This window comes from Panulirus ornatus, chromosome 8 (genome assembly GCF_036320965.1).
Source record: "Panulirus ornatus isolate Po-2019 chromosome 8, ASM3632096v1, whole genome shotgun sequence".
In the NCBI taxonomy this organism is placed as follows: Eukaryota; Metazoa; Arthropoda; class Malacostraca; order Decapoda; family Palinuridae; genus Panulirus; species Panulirus ornatus.
In genome coordinates, this window is record NC_092231.1 from 157,956 (window position 1) to 179,795 (window position 21,840).

Below are 21,840 nucleotides of genomic sequence, written 5' to 3' on the forward strand. Positions count from 1 at the left end.
CCCCCCATACACATGTACATACACACGTCCACACACGCAGATATACATACCTACACAGCTTTCCATGGTTTACCCCAGACGCTTCACATGCCTTGATTCAATCCACTGACAGCACGTCAACCCCTGTATACCACATGACTCCAATTCACTCTATTCCTTGCCCTCCTTTCACCCTCCTGCATGTTCAGGCCCCGATCACACAAAATCTTTTTCACTCCATCTTTCCACCTCCAATTTGGTCTCCCTCTTCTCCTCGTTCCCTCCACCTCCGACACATATATCCTCTTGGTCAATCTCTCCTCACTCATTCTCTCCATGTGCCCAAACCATTTCAAAACACCCTCTTCTGCTCTCTCAACCACGCTCTTTTTATTTCCACACATCTCTCTTACCCTTACGTTACTTACTCGATCAAACCACCTCACACCACACATTGTCCTCAAACATCTCATTTCCAGCACATCCATCCTCCTGCGCACATCTCTATCCATAGCCCACGCCTCGCAACCATACAACATTGTTGGAACCACTATTCCCTCAAACATACCCATTTTCGCTTTCCGAGATAATGTTCTCGACTTCCACACATTTTTCAAGGCTCCCAAAATTTTCGCCCCCTCCCCCACCCTATGATCCACTTCCGCTTCCATGGTTCCATCCGCTGACAGATCCACTCCCAGATATCTAAAACACTTCACTTCCTCCAGTTTTTCTCCATTCAAACTCACCTCCCAATTGACTTGACCCTCACCCCTACTGTACCTAATAACCTTGCTCTTATTCACATTTACTCTCAACTTTCTTCTTCCACACACTTTACCAAACTCAGTCACCAGCTTCTGCAGTTTCTCACATGAATCATTTTTAACATATAGAATGGTTTACCAATTAGAGTAGTTGAAAGCAATGCCTAGAATATGTTTAGATATAGATTTGATTAATATTTTGTTTCATCAACATTATTTGCACCTCTTTATGATAAGTTTATAGATCTCTCTCCTTGAAAAATTTGTTAGTCTTTCTACCCCTACTACTTTAATCAGTGACTTTCTGAAGTCTTCCTGTATCACAAACAACATTGATGGGACCCGGTGGTCTGTTGCTATGTAAATTCAGATGTAGGGATGCAAGGCATGATATGGGCTCTAGATGAGGATGTGCAGAAGAGAGTGGATGTGTTGGAAATTAAGTTTATGATGACACTATGTGGTGCAAGGTGGTTTGATCGAGTAAGTAATAAAAGGGTAAGAGAGAGTTTTTTTTTTTTTTTTTTTTTTTTTTTTTTTTTTTTTTTTTTTTGCCGCTGTCTCCCGCGTTTGCGAGGTAGCGCAAGGAAACAGACGAAAGAAATGGCCCAACCCACCCCCATACACATGTATATACATATGTCCACACACGCAAATATACATACCTACACAGCTTTCCATGGTTTACCCCAGACGCTTCACCTGCCTTGATTCAATCCACTGACAGCACGTCAACCCCGGTATACCACATCGCTCCAATTCACTCTATTCCTTGCCCTCCTTTCACCCTCCTGCATGTTCAGGCCCCGATCACACAAAATCTTTTTCACTCCATCTTTCCACCTCCAATTTGGTCTCCCTCTTCTCCTCGTTCCCTCCACCTCCGACACATATATCCTCTTGGTCAATCTTTCCTCACTAATTCTCTCCATGTGACCAAACCATTTCAAAACACCCTCTTCTGCTCTCTCAACCACGCTCTTTTTATTTCCACACATCTCTCTTACCCTTACGTTACTTACTTGATCAAACCACCTCACACCACACATTGTCCTCAAACATCTCATTTCCAGCACATCCATCCTCCTGCGCACAACTCTATCCATAGTCCACGCCTCGCAACCATACAACATTGTTGAAACCACTATTCCTTCAAACATACCCATTTTTGCTTTCCGAGATAATGTTCTCGACTTCCAAACATTCTTCAAGGCTCCCAGAATTTTCGCCCCCTCCCCCACCCTATGATCCACTTCCGCTTCCATGGTTCCATCCGCTGCCAGATCCACTCCCAGATATCTAAAACACTTCACTTCCTCCAGTTTTTCTCCATTCAAACTCACCTCCCAATTGACTTGACCCTCAACCCTACTGTACCTAATAACCTTGCTCTTATTCACATTTACTCTTAACTTTCTTCTTTCACACACTTTACCAAACTCAGTCACCAGCTTCTGTAGTTTCTCACATGAATCAGCCACCAGCGCTGTATCATCAGCGAACAACAACTGACTCACTTCCCAAGCTCTCTCATCCCCAACAGACTTCATACTTGCCCCTCTTTCCAAAACTCTTGCATTCACCTCCCTAACAACCCCATCCATAAACAAATTAAACAACCATGGAGACATCACACACCCCTGCCGCAAACCTACATTCACTGAGAACCAATCACTTTCCTCTCTTCCTACATGTACACATGCCTTACATCCTCGATAAAAACTTTTCACTGCTTCTAACAACTTGCCTCCCACACCATATATTCTTAATACCTTCCACAGAGCATCTCTATCAACTCTATCATATGCCTTCTCCAGATCCATAAATGCTACATACAAATCCATTTGCTTTTCTAAGTATTTCTCACATACATTCTTCAAAGCAAACACCTGATCCACACATCCTCTACCACTTCTGAAACCACAGTGCTCTTCCCCAATCTGATGCTCTGTACATGCCTTCACCCTCTCAATCAATACCCTCCCATATAATTTGCCAGGAATACTCAACAAACTTATACCTCTGTAATTTGAGCACTCACTCTTATCCCCTTTGCCTTTGTACAATGGCACTATGCACGCATTCCGCCAATCCTCAGGCACCTCACCATGAGTCATACATACATTAAATAACCTTACCAACCAGTCAACAATACAGTCACCCCCTTTTTTAATAAATTCCACTGCAATACCATCCAAACCTGCTGCCTTGCCGGCTTTCATCTTCCGCAAAGCTTTTAGTACCTCTTCTCTGTTTACCAAATCATTTTCCCTAACCCTCGCACTTTGCACACCACCTCGACCAAAACACCCTATATCTGCCACTCTATCATCAAACACATTCAACAAACCTTCAAAATACTCACTCCATCTCCTTCTCACATCACCACTACTTGTTATCACCTCCCCATTTGCGCCCTTCACTGAAGTTCCCATTTGCTACCTTGTCTTACGCACCTTATTTACCTCCTTCCAGAACATCTTTTTATTCTCCCTAAAATTTAATGATACTCTCTCACCCCAACTCTCATTTGCCCTTTTTTCACCTCTTGCACCTTTCTCTTGACCTCCTGTCTCTTTCTTTTATATGTCTCCCACTCAATTGCATTTCTTCCCTGCAAAAATCGTCCAAATGCCTCTCTCTTCTCTTTCACTAATACTCTTACTTCTTCATCCCACCACTCACTACCCTTTCTAATCAACCCACCTCCCACTCTTCTCATACCACAAGCATCTTTTGCGCAATCCATCACTGATTCCCTAAATACATCCCATTCCTCCCCCACTCCCCTTACTTCCATTGTACTTCCATGGTACTAAAATGAGTGTGGATGAGAGAGTTTAAAAGGATTTAATGAAATGGTTTGGATGTATGGAGAGAATGAGTGAGGAAAGGTTGACAAAGAGGATGTGTGTCAGAAGTGGAGGGAATAAGGGCATTAGGGAGACCAGATTGTAGATGAAAGGATGGAGTGAAAAAGGCTTTGAGTGATTTGGGCCTGAACATGCTGGAGACTTGGAATGATATGGGGTACAAGGATTGACATGCTATCAGTGGACAGAACTAGAGCATGTGAAGTGGGGAAACCATGGAAAGGTTTGTGGGTCTGATTGTAGATAGGGAGTTGTGGTTTCGATGCTTTACACACTTTGAAAATCATTGTATACAACCAGGACCCTTTTTATGGGGTCCTGAAGTTTCAAGGCTGCTCTCCATACTGGAAGAGGGAATTGAGAGACTCCTCTTGAGAGAAGATGCTTGAAAAACTATACTCCTTTCCATTCACTGACAATGATATAGCCTTCCCTAAAGTTACCTTTTGCTCACTGTATAGCATGCAGGTGAAGTCTAATAGCACAAATGTTTAGATATATAGGTAAAAATCAAGTATGGACTCTTGAATTTAACCAGGTTATTACTTCCCAAATCCACTGTTTTGCTCAAATTAATTTAGGTAGGTAATGTTATGTTTTTTTTTTCCAGGACTGAATGTGCACAGCATGCTAAAACATGAGACTTTAGTTCTAACAGTCTCTGCTGCTCGATGCATCGAAGAAAGGATTTTATATCACCTTAACAAGCCAGACTTCCATGCAATCAACTGTGAAAAATTCAGAACTTAATGCAGATCCTTTTTTTGTGAACAGAATGTTAAAAGTCTTTTGAATTTTATTTTTACTGTTAGGTTCAGTACTTCTTATCTATTATTACTGTAAGATATTAGTTACTGTAGTCAGATCTTAACAGTTGCTTTAGTATTTCACTCTAGAGCTTCATGTTGATATGTTTTGAGGGGTTTATTGTATATTTAGGAAAAGATAGTCATATGCAGACACATAAGTGTCCCAAATGCTTCTGAAAAAATGGATGTTTTCAGTAGAGGGAATTTTTTTCTTTGAAATGAAAGAGTATCTAATGAAAATAAGAAAACACCAGAGAATCAGGTAGAAAATGTCTCAACTTTCCCATAGAGAAATAAAAAGATCTGTAAAGAGCATATTGATAAGACAGCTCTGAACACTTCACAGCCTTGTGTCAATATGTTTCAACTGTTACCACCTTTTTTGTATAGTGTTTTGATATGCTTCATTCTTTTTATAATCATTAAAGAGATTTAGCCTTCAAATAGATTACCATATAGATTGGTAGACATCTCATCACTGTGATGCAAATACTACCAGATGTTATCTGCACTTATCAGTGTACTAAAACATCCTCCTCATGTCATAGCTGAAGAGTAACTAAAGAACTCATATTTAATTGCAGTATAAGGAGGTCTCAGGCGACTTGAAATTTGATTGTTAGCGAGAAAGTGCTGATCATAGATCTGCGTAAGGTCCTGTTTTCCAGGCATGAGGTCTGCTTAATGGGCTGATAGCCTTGATATTATTTTCATAGTGTTTTTCATTCATGTATAACCATGGATATTTTGAATACTGGTGTGACTGGGCTCTGCCTGCACAAGGGAACACCATGAGTGAAAAGTTACTGTAGGTGAGGCAGTGTCATTGGAAGTACAGCCTCGTCAAAAGACTTTTCACTCTGAAGGGGTCAACATTTCCCTGTTACTGAAAATAGTGCATCCTTGGGCTGCAGGAACCTTTAGAGATTTTTGGTAACACCAGGACTCTCATAAAAATTGGTCCCAGGGTAATTTATTCATATATTATACTAATTGCTGTCTCCCATATTTGTGAGGTAGCGCAAGGGTAATTATAGATAGATATTAATATATGGTGTGGGAGGCACATTGCTAGAAGCAGTGAAAAGTTTTTATCGAGGATGTATGGCATGTGTACAAGTAGGAAGAGAGGAGAGGTTCTCAGTGAATGTCGGTTTGCGGCAGGGGTGTGTGATGTCTCCATAGTTGTTTAATTTGTTTATGGATGGGGTTGTTAGGGAGGTAAATGCAAGAGTTTTAGAGAGAGGGGCAAGTATGCAGTCTGTTGTGGATGAGAGGGCTTGGGTAGTGAGTCAGTTGTTGTTCGCTGATGATACAGCACTGGTGGCTGATTCATGTGAGAAACTGCAGAAGCTGGTGACTGAGTTTGGAAAAGTGTGTGAAAGGAGAAAGCTGAGAGTAAATGTGAATAAAAGCAAGGTTATTAGGTACAGTAGGGTTGAGGGACAAGTCAATTGGGAGGTAAGTTTGAGTGGAGAAAAACTGGAAGTGAAGTGTTTTAGGTAGCTGGTAGTGGATTTGGCAGTGGATGGAACCATGGAAGCAAAAGTGAGTCACAGGGTGGGGGAAGGTGCGAAAGTTCCGGGAGCATTGAAGAATGTGTGGGAGGCAAGAACATTATCTCGGAAAACAAAAATGGGTATATTTGTAGGAATAGTGGTTCCAACAATGTTATATGGTTGTGAGGCATGGGCTATAGATAGGGTTGTGTGGAGGAGTGTGGATGTGTTGGGAATGAGATGTTTGAGTACAGTATATGGTGTGAGGTGGTTTGATCGTGTAAGTAATGAGGGTAAGAGAAATGCGTGGTAATAAAAAGAGAGAGAGCAGAAGAGGGTGTTTTGAAATGGTTTGGTCACATGGAGAGAATGAGTGAGGAAAGATTGACCAAGAGGATATATGTGTTAGAGGTGGAGGGAATAAGGAGAAGTGGGAGACCGAATTGGAGGTGGAAGGATGGAGTGAAAAAGATTTTGAGCGATCGAGGCTTGAACATGCAGGAGGGTGAAAGGCATGCAAGGAATAGAGTGAATTGGAACGATGTGGTACACTGGGGTCGACGAACTATCACTGGATTGAACCAGGTTATTTGAAGCATCTGGGGTAAACCATGGAAAGTTTTATAGGGCCTGGGTGTGGAAAGGGAGCTGTGGTTTCAGTACATTATACGTGACGGCTAGAGACTGAGTGTGAACGAATGTGGCCTTTGTTGTCTTTTCTTAGTGCTTCCTCGCGCGTGTGTGGGGGGAGGGGGTTGTCATTTCATGTGTGGCGGGGTGGCGACGGGATGAATAAAGGCAGCAGGTATGAATTATGTACATGTGTATATATGTATATGTCTGTGTATGTATATATGTGTAAACATTGAAATATGTAGGTATGTATATGTGCGTGTGTGGACATGTATATGTGGGTGGGTTGGGCCTTTCTTTCGTCTGTTTCCTTGTGCTACCTTGCTAACACAGGAGACAGCGACAAAGAATAATTGAATGATAATTAATATTTTGATCACATGTGGAAATTTTCTTTTTCATTTTCCACTGTAGTTGTTTTGCAATATACATAAAATTTGTGAAACTTTATTATACATCATACATAACAGGTAAAGATGGATACTCAGTCTGTGCAAATGAGGTTATTGCTATTTGTCCTTGGTTGGTGGGACAGGCAGTTAGGTATAAAGTGAAGAAAAAACCCATCCCTTTCTTCTTAGAGGTTAGATTTTTTTTTTTTTAATAAAAATTCTCACATACAATACTAATTGTGTTTGAATGAAGAATTGAGGAAATAGTTGAAATTGTTGTTGAACTTGATATAACAATTTGTGAGTTGAAGAGCATAATGTCAAATAATATATATAGAACATATATGTTATCCCTGGGGATAGGGGATTAAGAATACTTCCCATGTATTCCCTGCGTGTCGCAGAAGGCGACTAAAAGGGGAGGGAGCGGGGGGCTGGAAATCCTCCCCTCTCGTTCTTTTTTTTAATTTTCCAAAAGAAGGAACAGAGGGGGCCAGGTGAGGATATTCCAAAAAAGGCCCAGTCCTCTGTTCTTAATGCTACCTCGCTAACGCGGGAAATGGCAAATAGTTTAAAAGAAAGAAAAGAAAGAAAGAACATATATGTATCATGATATATGGAATACAGACCTTGTGATTAAAGCCCTTTGCTTTTTCATCTTAACTCACATCCTGTATGAATTGCAGACTTCTAAATGAAAATTGCTTATGTGTTGCTATAGGACTTGGTGTTGATATATTTATTTATTATTTATTTATTTATTATATTTAGTTGCTGTCTCCCGCATTGGCAAGGTAGCACAAAGAAACAGATGAAAGAATGGCTCAACCCACGCAAATACACATGTTTATACATAAACGCCCACTCACGCACATATACATACCTATACATTTCAACGTATACATACATATACATACACAGACATATACATATATACACATGTACATATTTATACTTGCTGCCTTCATCCATTCCCGTCGCCACCCTGCCACATATGTGACTCACTTCTGCTTCCATGGTTCCATCTGCTGCTAAATCCACTCCCAGATTTGTAAAACAATTCACCTCCTCTACTCAAACTTACCTCCCAATTAACTTTTCCCTCAACCCTACTGAACCTAATTACCTTGCTCTTATTCACATTTATCTCAATTTTCTTCTTTCACACACTTTACCAAACTGTCACCAACTTCTGCAGTTTCTCACCTGAATCAGCCACCAGCGCTGTATCATCAGAGAGCAACAATTGACTCACTTCCCAAGCCTTCTCATCCACAACACACTGCATACTTGCCCCTCTCTCCAAAACTTGCATTCACCTCCCTAACCACCCCATCTATAAACAAATTATACAACCATGGAGACCTCACGCACCCCTGCCGCAAACCAACATTCACTGAGAACCAGTCACTTTCCTCTCTTCCCACTTTTACACATGCCTTACATCCTTGATAAAAATTTTTCACTGCTTCTAGCAACTTACTTCCCACACCATATGCTCTTAATACCTTCCACAAAGCATCTCTATCAACTCTATCATATACCCTCTTCAGATCCATATATGCTACATACAGATCCATCTGTATCCTATCCATTCTAGGTATTTCTTACATACATTCTTCAAAGCAAACACCTGATCCACACATCCTCTACCACTTCAGAAACCACACTGCTCTTCCCCAATCTGATGCTCTGTACATTCCTTTACCCTCTCAATCAATACCCTCCCATTTAATTTCCCAGGGATATTTAAACTTATTTATATTTATTTTATTTTGTCGCTGTCTCCCGCGTTAGTGAGGTAGCATAAGGAAACAGACAAAAGAATGGCCCAACCCACCCACATACACATGAATATACATACACGTCCACACATGCAAATATATATACCTATACATCTCAATGTATACATATATATACACACACAGACATATACATATATACACATGCACATAGTTCATATTGTCTGCCTTTATTCATTCCCATCACCACCCCGCCACACATGAAATAACCACCCCCCCCAAATGTGCGCGAGGTAGCGCTAAGAAAAGAAAACAGAGGCCACTTTCATTTACATTCAGTCTCTAGCTGTCATGTAATAATGCACTGAAACCACAGCTCCCTTTCCACATCCAGGCCCCACAGAACTTTCCATGGTTTACCCCAGACACTTCACATGCCCTGGTTCAATCCATTGATAGCACGTCGACCCCGGTATACCACATCGTTCCAATTCACTCTATTCCTTGCATACCTTTCACCCTCCTGCGTGTTCAGGCCCCGATCACTCAAAATCTTTTTCACTCCATCTTTCCACCTCCAATTTGGTCTCCCACTTCTCCTTCCCTCCACCTCTGACACATATATCCTCTTTATCAATCTTTCCTCACTCATTCACTCCATGTGACCAAACCATTTTGAAACACCCTCTTCTGCTCTCTCAACCACACTCTTTTTATTACCACACATCTCTCTTACCCTATTATTACTTACTCGATCAAACCACCTCACACCACATACTGTCCTCACACATCTCGTTTCCAGCACATCCACCCTCCTCTGCACGACTTATCCATAGCCCACTCCTCACAACCATATAACATTGTTGGAACCACTATTCCTTTAAACATACCCATTTTTGCTTTCTGAGATAATGTTCCTGACTTCCACACATTCTTCAACGCTCCCAGAACTTTCGTTCCCTCCCCCACCCTATGATTCACTTCCGCTTCCATGATTCCATCTGCTGCCAAATCCACTCCCAGATATCTAAAACACTTCACTTCCTCCAGTTTTTCTCCATTCAAACTTACTTCCCAATTGACTTGTCCCTCAACCCTACTGTACCTAATAACCTTGCTCTTATTCTCATTTACTCTCGGCTTTCTTCTTTCACACACTTTACCAAACTCAGTCACCAGCTTCTGCAGTTTCTCACATGAATCAGCCACCAGCGCTGTATCATCAGCGAACAACAACTGACTCACTTCCCAAGCTCTCTCATCCACAACAGACTGCATACTTGCCCCTCTTTCCAAAACTCTTGCATTCACCTCCCTAACAACCCCATCCATAAACTAATTAAACAACCATGGAGACATCACACACCCCTGCCGCAAACCTACATTCACTGACAACCTACACGTACACATGCCTTACATCCTCGATAGAAACTTTTCACTGCTTCTAGCAACTTGCCTCCCACACCATATATTCTTAATACCTTCCACAGAGCATCTCTGTCAACTCTTATCATATGCCTTCTCCAGATCCATAAATGCTACATACATATCCATTTGCTTTTCTAAGTATTTCTCGCATACATTCTTCAAAGCAAACACTGATCCACACATCCTCTACCTCTTCTGAAATCACACTGCTCTTCCCCAAGCTGATGCTCTGTACATGCCTTCACCCTCTCAATCAATGCCCTCCCATATAATTTACCAGGAATACTCAACAAACTTATACCTCTGTAATTTGAGCACTCACTTTTATCCCCTTACCAACCAGTCAACAACACAGTCACCCCCTTTTTTAATAGATTCCACTGCAATACCATCCAAAGCCACCATATTTCATCTTCCGCAAAGCTTTCATTACCTCTTTTCTGTTTACCACACCATTCTTCTCAACCTTCTCACTGTTATTATAATGAATATTGATTCTGAATTAAGCTTTTTAGTGCAGGGCCTTACTCATGTCCATTTTAAGTTTTACTGCATAACCTGGATTTTAACCCTTAGACGGTGGCATTTGCTCCAGTATTCGTTATCACTTGAAAAAAATCTCTATATAAGGATAGATGATTATTTCAGTGTAACAAAAAATGCTCAAAAATTGTATTTCAATAATACCTTTGAACTGCCCTGGTCCTTTGCTGTTGAGGAGTTGAGGGTCAGGGTTGTTTGATGTTTGATCGCGCCTGATAAGAATTGAAGATGGGAAAACATTTTTTCTTTCTTTAGAATTTGTTTTCAGATTGTACTCTTATTTCCTATGTAAGTATTGTTGGTAGGAAATAGAATGAATAATGGTAAAGTGTGTGAAAGAAGAAAGTTAAGAGTAAATGTGAATAAGAGCAAGGTTATTAGGTACAGTAGGGTTGAGGGTCAATTCAATTGGGAGTTGAGTTTGAATGGAGGAAAACTGGAGGAAATGAAGTGTTTTAGATATCTGGGAGTGGATCTGGCAGCGGATGGAACCATGGAAGCGGAAGTGGATCATAGGGTGGGGGAGGGGGCGAAAATTCTGGGAGCCTTGAAGAATGTGTGGAAGTCGAGAACATTATCTCGGAAAGCAAAAATGGGTATGTTTGAAGGAATAGTGGTTCCAACAATGTTGTATGGTTGCGAGGCGTGGACTATGGATAGAGTTGTGCGCAGGAGGATGGATGTGCTGGAAATGAGATGTTTGAGGACAATGTGTGGTGTGAGGTGGTTTGATCGAGTAAGTAACGTAAGGGTAAGAGAGATGTGTGGAAATAAAAAGAGCGTGGTTGAGAGAGCAGAAGAGGGTGTTTTGAAATGGTTTGGTCACATGGAGAGAATGAGTGAGGAAAGATTGACCAAGAGGATATATGTGTCGGAGGTGGAGGGAACGAGGAGAAGAGGGAGACCAAATTGGAGGTGGAAAGATGGAGTGAAAAAGATTTTGTGTGATCGGGGCCTGAACATGCAGGAGGGTGAAAGGAGGGCAAAGAATAGAGTGAATTGGAGCGATGTGGTATACCGGGGTTGACGTGCTGTCAGTGGATTGAATCAAGGCATGTGTATGGGGGTGGGTTGGGCCATTTCTTTCGTCTGTTTCCTTGCGCTACCTCGCAAATGCGGGAGACAGCGACAAAAAAAAAAAAAAAAAATATATATATATATATATATATATATATATATATATATATATATATATATTATATATATATATATATATAATATATATTCTTTCTTTCTTTTAAACTATTCGCCATTTCCCGCATTAGCGAGGTAGCGTTAAGAACAGAGGACTGGGCCTTTTTTGGAATATCCTCACCTGGCCCCCTCTGTTCCTTTGTTTGGAAAAAAAAAAAAAGAATATATTTATATATATATATAAAAATATATATATATGTATATAAAAAATAATATATAATATATATATTATATATATATATATATATATATATATATATATATATTTTTTTTTTTTTTTTTTTTTTTTTTTTTTTTTTTTTTTTTTTTAGACTTTGTCGCTGTCTCCCGCGTTTGCGAGGTAGCGCAAGGAAACAGACGAAAGAAATGGCCCAACCCCCCCCATACACATGTACATACACACGTCCACTACACGCAAATATACATACCTACACAGCTTTCCATGGTTTACCCCGGACGCTTCACATGCCTTGATTCAATCCACTGACAGCACGTCAACCCCTGTATACCACATCGCTCCAATTCACTCTATTCCTTGCCCTCCTTTCACCCTCCTGCATGTTCAGGCCCCGATCACACAAAATCCTTTTCACTCCATCTTTCCACCTCCAATTTGGTCTCCCTCTTCTCCTCGTTCCCTCCACCTCCGACACATATATCCTCTTGGTCAATCTTTCCTCACTCATTCTCTCCATGTGCCCAAACCATTTCAAAACACCCTCTTCTGCTCTCTCAACCACGCTCTTTTTATTTCCACACATCTCTCTTACCCTTACGTTACTTACTCGATCAAACCACCTCACACCACACATTGTCCTCAAACATCTCATTTCCAGCACATCCATCCTCCTGCGCACAACTCTATCCATAGCCCACGCCTCGCAACCATACAACATTGTTGGAACTACTATTCCTTCAAACATATCCATTTTTGCTTTCCGGGATAATGTTCTCGACTTCCACACATTTTTCAAGGCTCCCAAAATTTTCGCCCCCTCCCCCACCCTATGATCCACTTCCGCTTCCATGGTTCCATCCGCTGACAGATCCACTCCCAGATATCTAAAACACTTCACTTCCTCCAGTTTTTCACCATTCAAACTCACCTCCCAATTGACTTGACCCTCAACCCTACTGTACCTAATAACCTTGCTCTTATTCACATTTACTCTTAACTTTCTCTTCCACACACTTTACCAAACTCCGTCACCAGCTTCTGCAGTTTCTTACATGAATCCGCCACCAGCGCTGTATCATCAGCGAACAACAACTGACTCACTTCCCAAGCTCTCTCATCCCCAACAGACTTCATACTTGCCCCTCTTTCCAAGACTCTTGCATTTACCTCCCTAACAACCCCATCCATAAACAAATTAAAACAACCATGGAGACATCACACACCCCTGCCGCAAACCTACATTCACTGAGAACCAATCACTTTCCTCTCTTCCTACACGTACACATGCCTTACATCCTCGATAAAAACTTTTCACTGCTTCTAACAACTTGCCTCCCACACCATATATTCTTAATACCTTCCACAGAGCATCTCTATCAACTCTATCATATGCCTTCTCCAGATCCATAAATGCTACATACAAATCCATTTGCTTTTCTAAGTATTTCTCACATATATATATATATATATATATATATATATATATATATATATATATATTTTGTGTGAATAAATTGTACATTTCCTTTTCCATAGCCAGAGGTTGAACCATTATGTGACATTCATTTTTTTCATTCATTTCAAGCTAAAAGTTTGTTTTCTAAATTGTTTCTTACATTTTTCATATGTATATATATGTATGTGTGTGTGTGTATGTGTGTATGTGTGTGTATGTGTGTGTGTGTGTATATGTATATATATATGTATATTATCCCTGGGGATAGGGGTGAAAGAATACTTCCCACGTATTCCTCGCGTGTCGTAGAAAGCGACTAGAGGGGACGGGAGCGGGGGGGGCCGGAAATCCTCCCCTCCTTGTATTAACTTTCTAAAATGGGAAACAGAAGAAGGAGTCACGCGGGGAGTGATCATCCTCCTCGAAGGCTCAGAGTGGGGTGCCTAAATGTGTGTGGATGTAACCAAGATGTGAAAAAAGGAGAGATAGGTAGTATGTTTGAGGAAAGGAACCTGGATGTTTTGGCTCTGAGTGAAACGAAGCTCAAGGGTAAAGGGGAAGAGTGGTTTGGAAATGTCTGGGGAGTGAAGTCAGGGGTTAGTGAGAGGACAAGAGCAAGGGAAGGAGTAGCAATACTCCTGAAACAGGAGTTGTGGGAGTATGTGATAGAATGTAAGAAAGTAAATTCTCGATTAATATGGGTAAAATTGAAAGTTGATGGAGAGATGTGGGTGATTATTGGTGCATATGCACCTGGGCATGAGAAGAAAGATCATGAGAGGCAAGTGTTTTGGGAGCAGCTGAATGAGTGTGTTAGCGGTTTTGATGCACGAGACCGGGCTATAGTGATGGGTGATTTGAATGCAAAGGTGAGTAATGTGGCAGTTGAGGGAATAATTGGTATGCATGGGGTGTTCAGTGTTGTAAATGGAAATGGTGAAGAGCTTGTAAATTTATGTGCTGAAAAAGGACTGATGATTGGGAATACCTGGTTTAAAAAGCGAGATATACATAAGTATACTTATGTAAGTACGAGAGATGGCCAGAGAGCGTTATTGGATTACGTGTTAATTGACAGGCGTGCGAAAGAGAGACTTTTGGATGTTAATGTGCTGAGAGGTGCAACTGGAGGGATGTCTGATCATTATCTTGTGGAGGCTAAGGTGAAGATTAGTATGGGTTTTCAGAAAAGAGGAGTGAATGTTGGGGTGAAGAAGGTGGTGAGAGTAAGTGAGCTTGGGAAGGAGACCTGTGTGAGGAAGTACCAGGAGAGACTGTGTACAGAATGGAAAAAGGTGAGAACAATGGAAGTAAGGGGAGTGGGGGAGGAATGGGATGTATTTAGGGAATCAGTGATGGATTGCGCAAAAGATGCTTGTGGCATGAGAAGAGTGGGAGGTGGGCTGTTTAGAAAGGGTAGTGAGTGGTGGGATGAAGAAGTAAGAGTATTAGTGAAAGAGAAGAGAGAGGCATTTGGACGATTTTTGCAGGGAAAAAATGCAATTGAGTGGGAGAAGTATAAAAGAAAGAGACAGGAGGTCAAGAGAAAGGTGCAAGAGGTGAAAAAAAGGGCAAATGAGAGTTGGGGTGAGAGACTATCATTAAATTTTAGGGAGAATAAAAAGATGTTCTGGAAGGAGGTAAATAGGGTGCGTAAGACAAGGGAGCAAATGGGAACTTCAGTGAAGGGCGTAAATGGGGAGGTGATAACAAGTAGCGGTGATGTGAGAAGGAGATGGAATGAGTATTTTGAAGGTTTTTTAATGTGTCTGATGACAGAGTGGCAGATATAGGGTGTTTTGGTCGAGGTGGTGTGCAAAGTGAGAGGGTTAGGGAAAATGATTTGGTAAACAGAGAAGAGGTAGTAAAAGCTTTGCGGAAGATGAAAGCCGGCAAGGCAGCAGGTTTGGATGGTATTGCAGTGGAATTTATTAAAAAAGGGGGTGACTGTATTGTTGACTGGTTGGTAAGGTTATTTAATGTATGTATGACTCATGGTGAGGTGCCTGAGGATTGGCGGAATGCGTGCATAGTGCCATTGTACAAAGGCAAAGGGGATAAGAGTGAGTGCTCAAATTACAGAGGTATAAGTTTGTTGAGTATTCCTGGTAAATTATATGGGAGGGTATTGATTGAGAGGGTGAAGGCATGTACAGAGCATCAGATTGGGGAAGAGCAGTGGGTTTCAGAAGTGGTAGAGGATGTGTGGATCAGGTGTTTGCTTTGAAGAATGTATGTGAGAAATACTTAGAAAAGCAAATGGATTTGTATGTAGCATTTATGGATCTGGAGAAGGCATATGATAGAGTTGATAGAGATGCTCTGTGGAAGGTATTAAGAATATAGTGTGGGAGGCAAGTTGTTAGAAGCAGTGAAAAGTTTTTATCGAGGATGTAAGGCATGTGTACGTGTAGGAAGAGAGGAAAGTGATTGGTTCTCAGTGAATGTAGGTTTGCGGCAGGGGTGTGTGATGTCTCCATGGTTGTTTAATTTGTTTATGGATGGGTTGTTAGGGAGGTAAATGCAAGAGTCCTGGAAAGAGGGGCAAGTATGAAGTCTGTTGGGATGAGAGAGCTTGGGAAGTGAGTCAGTTGTTGTTCGCTGATGATACAGCGCTGGTGGCTGATTCATGTGAGAAACTGCAGAAGCTGGTGACTGAGTTTGGTAAAGTGTGTGGAAGAAGAAAGTTAAGAGTAAATGTGAATAAGAGCAAGGTTATTAGGTACAGTAGGGGTGAGGGTCAAGTCAATTGGGAGGTGAGTTTGAATGGAGAAAAACTGGAGGAAGTGAAGTGTTTTAGATATCTGGGAGTGGATCTGTCAGCGGATGGAACCATGGAAGCGGAAGTGGATCATAGGGTGGGGAGGGGGCGAAAATTTTGGGAGCCTTGAAAAATGTGTGGAAGTCGAGAACATTATCTCGGAAAGCAAAAATGGGTATGTTTGAAGGAATAGTGGTTCCAACAATGTTGTATGGTTGCGAGGCGTGGGCTATGGATAGAGATGTGCGCAGGAGGATGGATGTGCTGGAAATGAGATGTTTGAGGACAATGTGTGGTGTGAGGTGGTTTGATCGAGTAAGTAACGTAAGGGTAAGAGAGATGTGTGGAAATAAAAAGAGCGTGGTTGAGAGAGCAGAAGAGGGTGTTTTGAAATGGTTTGGGCACATGGAGAGAATGAGTGAGGAAAGATTGACCAAGAGGATATATGTGTCGGAGGTGGAGGGAACGAGGAGAAGAGGGAGACCAAATTGGAGGTGGAAAGATGGAGTGAAAAAGATTTTGTGTGATCGGGGCCTGAACATGCAGGAGGGTGAAAGGAGGGCAAGGAATAGAGTGAATTGGAGCGATGTGGTATACAGGGTTGACGTGCTGTCAGTGGATTGAATCAAGGCATGTGAAGCGTCTGGGGTAAACCATGGAAAGCTGTGTAGGTATGTATATTTGCGTGTGTGGACGTGTGTAGTACATGTGTATGGGGGGGGGGTTGGGCCATTTCTTTCGTCTGTTTCCTTGCGCTACCTCGCAAACGCGGGAGACAGCGACAAAGTAAAAAAAAAAAAAAAAAATATATATATATATATATATATATATATATATAACTTACCTCCCAATTAACTTTTCCCTCAACCCTACTGAACCTAATTACCTTGCTCTTATTCACATTTATCTCAATTTTCTTCTTTCACACACTTTACCAAACTGTCACCAACTTCTGCAGTTTCTCACCTGAATCAGCCACCAGCGCTGTATCATCAGCGAGCAACAATTGACTCACTTCCCAAGCCTTCTCATCCACAACACACTGCATACTTGCCCCTCTCTCCAAAACTTGCATTCACCTCCCTAACCACCCCATCTATAAACAAATTATACAACCATGGAGACCTCACGCACCCCTGCCGCAAACCAACATTCACTGAGAACCAGTCACTTTCCTCTCTTCCCACTTTTACACATGCCTTACATCCTTGATAAAAATTTTTCACTGCTTCTAGCAACTTACTTCCCACACCATATGCTCTTAATACCTTCCACAAAGCATCTCTATCAACTCTATCATATACCCTCTTCAGATCCATATATGCTACATACAGATCCATCTGTATCCTATCCATTCTAGGTATTTCTTACATACATTCTTCAAAGCAAACACCTGATCCACACATCCTCTACCACTTCAGAAACCACACTGCTCTTCCCCAATCTGATGCTCTGTACATTCCTTTACCCTCTCAATCAATACCCTCCCATTTAATTTCCCAGGGATATTTAAACTTATTTATATTTATTTTATTTTGTCGCTGTCTCCCGCGTTAGTGAGGTAGCATAAGGAAACAGACAAAAGAATGGCCCAACCCACCCACATACACATGAATATACATACACGTCCACACATGCAAATATATATACCTATACATCTCAATGTATACATATATATACACACACAGACATATACATATATACACATGCACATAGTTCATATTGTCTGCCTTTATTCATTCCCATCACCACCCCGCCACACATGAAATAACCACCCCCCCCAAATGTGCGCGAGGTAGCGCTAAGAAAAGACAACAGAGGCCACTTTCGTTTACATTCAGTCTCTAGCTGTCATGTAATAATGCACTGAAACCACAGCTCCCTTTCCACATCCAGGCCCCACAGAACTTTCCATGGTTTACCCCAGACACTTCACATGCCCTGGTTCAATCCATTGATAGCACGTCGACCCCGGTATACCACATCGTTCCAATTCACTCTATTCCTTGCATACCTTTCACCCTCCTGCGTGTTCAGGCCCCGGTCACTCAAAATCTTTTTCACTCCATCTTTCCACCTCCAATTTGGTCTCCCACTTCTCCTTCCCTCCACCTCTGACACATATATCCTCTTTATCAATCTTTCCTCACTCATTCACTCCATGTGACCAAACCATTTTGAAACACCCTCTTCTGCTCTCTCAACCACACTCTTTTTATTACCACACATCTCTCTTACCCTATTATTACTTACTCGATCAAACCACCTCACACCACATACTGTCCTCACACATCTCGTTTCCAGCACATCCACCCTCCTCTGCACGACTTATCCATAGCCCACTCCTCACAACCATATAACATTGTTGGAACCACTATTCCTTTAAACATACCCATTTTTGCTTTCTGAGATAATGTTCCTGACTTCCACACATTCTTCAACGCTCCCAGAACTTTCGTTCCCTCCCCCACCCTATGATTCACTTCCGCTTCCATGATTCCATCTGCTGCCAAATCCACTCCCAGATATCTAAAACACTTCACTTCCTCCAGTTTTTCTCCATTCAAACTTACTTCCCAATTGACTTGTCCCTCACCCTACTGTACCTAATAACCTTGCTCTTATTCTCATTTACTCTCGGCTTTCTTCTTTCACACACTTTACCAAACTCAGTCACCAGCTTCTGCAGTTTCTCACATGAATCAGCCACCAGCGCTGTATCATCAGCGAACAACAACTGACTCACTTCCCAAGCTCTCTCATCCACAACAGACTGCATACTTGCCCCTCTTTCCAAAACTCTTGCATTCACCTCCCTAACAACCCCATCCATAAACTAATTAAACAACCATGGAGACATCACACACCCCTGCCGCAAACCTACATTCACTGACAACCTACACGTACACATGCCTTACATCCTCGATAGAAACTTTTCACTGCTTCTAGCAACTTGCCTCCCACACCATATATTCTTAATACCTTCCACAGAGCATCTCTGTCAACTCTTATCATATGCCTTCTCCAGATCCATAAATGCTACATACATATCCATTTGCTTTTCTAAGTATTTCTCGCATACATTCTTCAAAGCAAACACTGATCCACACATCCTCTACCTCTTCTGAAATCACACTGCTCTTCCCCAAGCTGATGCTCTGTACATGCCTTCACCCTCTCAATCAATGCCCTCCCATATAATTTACCAGGAATACTCAACAAACTTATACCTCTGTAATTTGAGCACTCACTTTTATCCCCTTACCAACCAGTCAACAACACAGTCACCCCCTTTTTTAATAGATTCCACTGCAATACCATCCAAAGCCATCATATTTCATCTTCCGCAAAGCTTTCATTACCTCTTTTCTGTTTACCACACCATTCTTCTCAACCTTCTCACTGTTATTATAATGAATATTGATTCTGAATTAAGCTTTTTAGTGCAGGGCCTTACTCATGTCCATTTTAAGTTTTACTGCATAACCTGGATTTTAACCCTTAGACGGTGGCATTTGCTCCAGTATTCGTTATCACTTGAAAAAAATCTCTATATAAGGATAGATGATTATTTCAGTGTAACAAAAAATGCTCAAAAATTGTATTTCAATAATACCTTTGAACTGCCCTGGTCCTTTGCTGTTGAGGAGTTGAGGGTCAGGGTTGTTTGATGTTTGATCGCGCCTGATAAGAATTGAAGATGGGAAAACATTTTTTCTTTCTTTAGAATTTGTTTTCAGATTGTACTCTTATTTCCTATGTAAGTATTGTTGGTAGGAAATAGAATGAATAATGGTAAAGTGTGTGAAAGAAGAAAGTTAAGAGTAAATGTGAATAAGAGCAAGGTTATTAGGTACAGTAGGGTTGAGGGTCAATTCAATTGGGAGTTGAGTTTGAATGGAGGAAAACTGGAGGAAATGAAGTGTTTTAGATATCTGGGAGTGGATCTGGCAGCGGATGGAACCATGGAAGCGGAAGTGGATCATAGGGTGGGGGAGGGGGCGAAAATTCTGGGAGCCTTGAAGAATGTGTGGAAGTCGAGAACATTATCTCGGAAAGCAAAAATGGGTATGTTTGAAGGAATAGTGGTTCCAACAATGTTGTATGGTTGCGAGGCGTGGACTATGGATAGAGTTGTGCGCAGGAGGATGGATGTGCTGGAAATGAGATGTTTGAGGACAATGTGTGGTGTGAGGTGGTTTGATCGAGTAAGTAACGTAAGGGTAAGAGAGATGTGTGGAAATAAAAAGAGCGTGGTTGAGAGAGCAGAAGAGGGTGTTTTGAAATGGTTTGGTCACATGGAGAGAATGAGTGAGGAAAGATTGACCAAGAGGATATATGTGTCGGAGGTGGAGGGAACGAGGAGAAGAGGGAGACCAAATTGGAGGTGGAAAGATGGAGTGAAAAAGATTTTGTGTGATCGGGGCCTGAACATGCAGGAGGGTGAAAGGAGGGCAAAGAATAGAGTGAATTGGAGCGATGTGGTATACCGGGGTTGACGTGCTGTCAGTGGATTGAATCAAGGCATGTGTATGGGGGTGGGTTGGGCCATTTCTTTCGTCTGTTTCCTTGCGCTACCTCGCAAATGCGGGAGACAGCGACAAAAAAAAAAAAAAATATATATATATATATATATATATATATATATATATATATATATATATATATATATATATATATATATATATATATATTCTTTCTTTCTTTTAAACTATTCGCCATTTCCCGCATTAGCGAGGTAGCGTTAAGAACAGAGGACTGGGCCTTTTTTGGAATATCCTCACCTGGCCCCCTCTGTTCCTTTGTTTGGAAAAAAAAAAAAAGAATATATTTATATATATATATATAAAAATATATATATATGTATATAAAATATATATATATATATATATATATATATATATATATATATATATATATATATATTTTTTTTTTTTTTTTTTTTTTTTTTTTTTTTTTTTTTTTTTTTTTTTAGACTTTGTCGCTGTCTCCCGCGTTTGCGAGGTAGCGCAAGGAAACAGACGAAAGAAATGGCCCAACCCCCCCCATACACATGTACATACACACGTCCACACACGCAAATATACATACCTACACAGCTTTCCATGGTTTACCCCGGACGCTTCACATGCCTTGATTCAATCCACTGACAGCACGTCAACCCCTGTATACCACATCGCTCCAATTCACTCTATTCCTTGCCCTCCTTTCACCCTCCTGCATGTTCAGGCCCCGATCACACAAAATCCTTTTCACTCCATCTTTCCACCTCCAATTTGGTCTCCCTCTTCTCCTCGTTCCCTCCACCTCCGACACATATATCCTCTTGGTCAATCTTTCCTCACTCATTCTCTCCATGTGCCCAAACCATTTCAAAACACCCTCTTCTGCTCTCTCAACCACGCTCTTTTTATTTCCACACATCTCTCTTACCCTTACGTTACTTACTCGATCAAACCACCTCACACCACACATTGTCCTCAAACATCTCATTTCCAGCACATCCATCCTCCTGCGCACAACTCTATCCATAGCCCACGCCTCGCAACCATACAACATTGTTGGAACTACTATTCCTTCAAACAT

The 21,840-nt window shown here is 41.3% G+C and overlaps 1 protein-coding gene across 1 annotated transcript in view; it reads left to right on the forward strand.

Moving 5' to 3' along the window:
• Nucleotides 1–7,593, forward strand: part of mRpL4 (mitochondrial ribosomal protein L4) — a 61,482-nt gene extending 53,889 nt beyond the window's left edge. The window contains exon 8 of the mRNA XM_071663879.1: nucleotides 4,230–7,593. Coding sequence (XP_071519980.1) covers nucleotides 4,230–4,369 — 140 coding nt within the window. The 3' untranslated portion in view covers nucleotides 4,370–7,593. The remainder of the gene's footprint in view (nucleotides 1–4,229) is intronic.
• The last annotated feature ends 14,247 nt before the right edge of the window (nucleotides 7,594–21,840 follow it).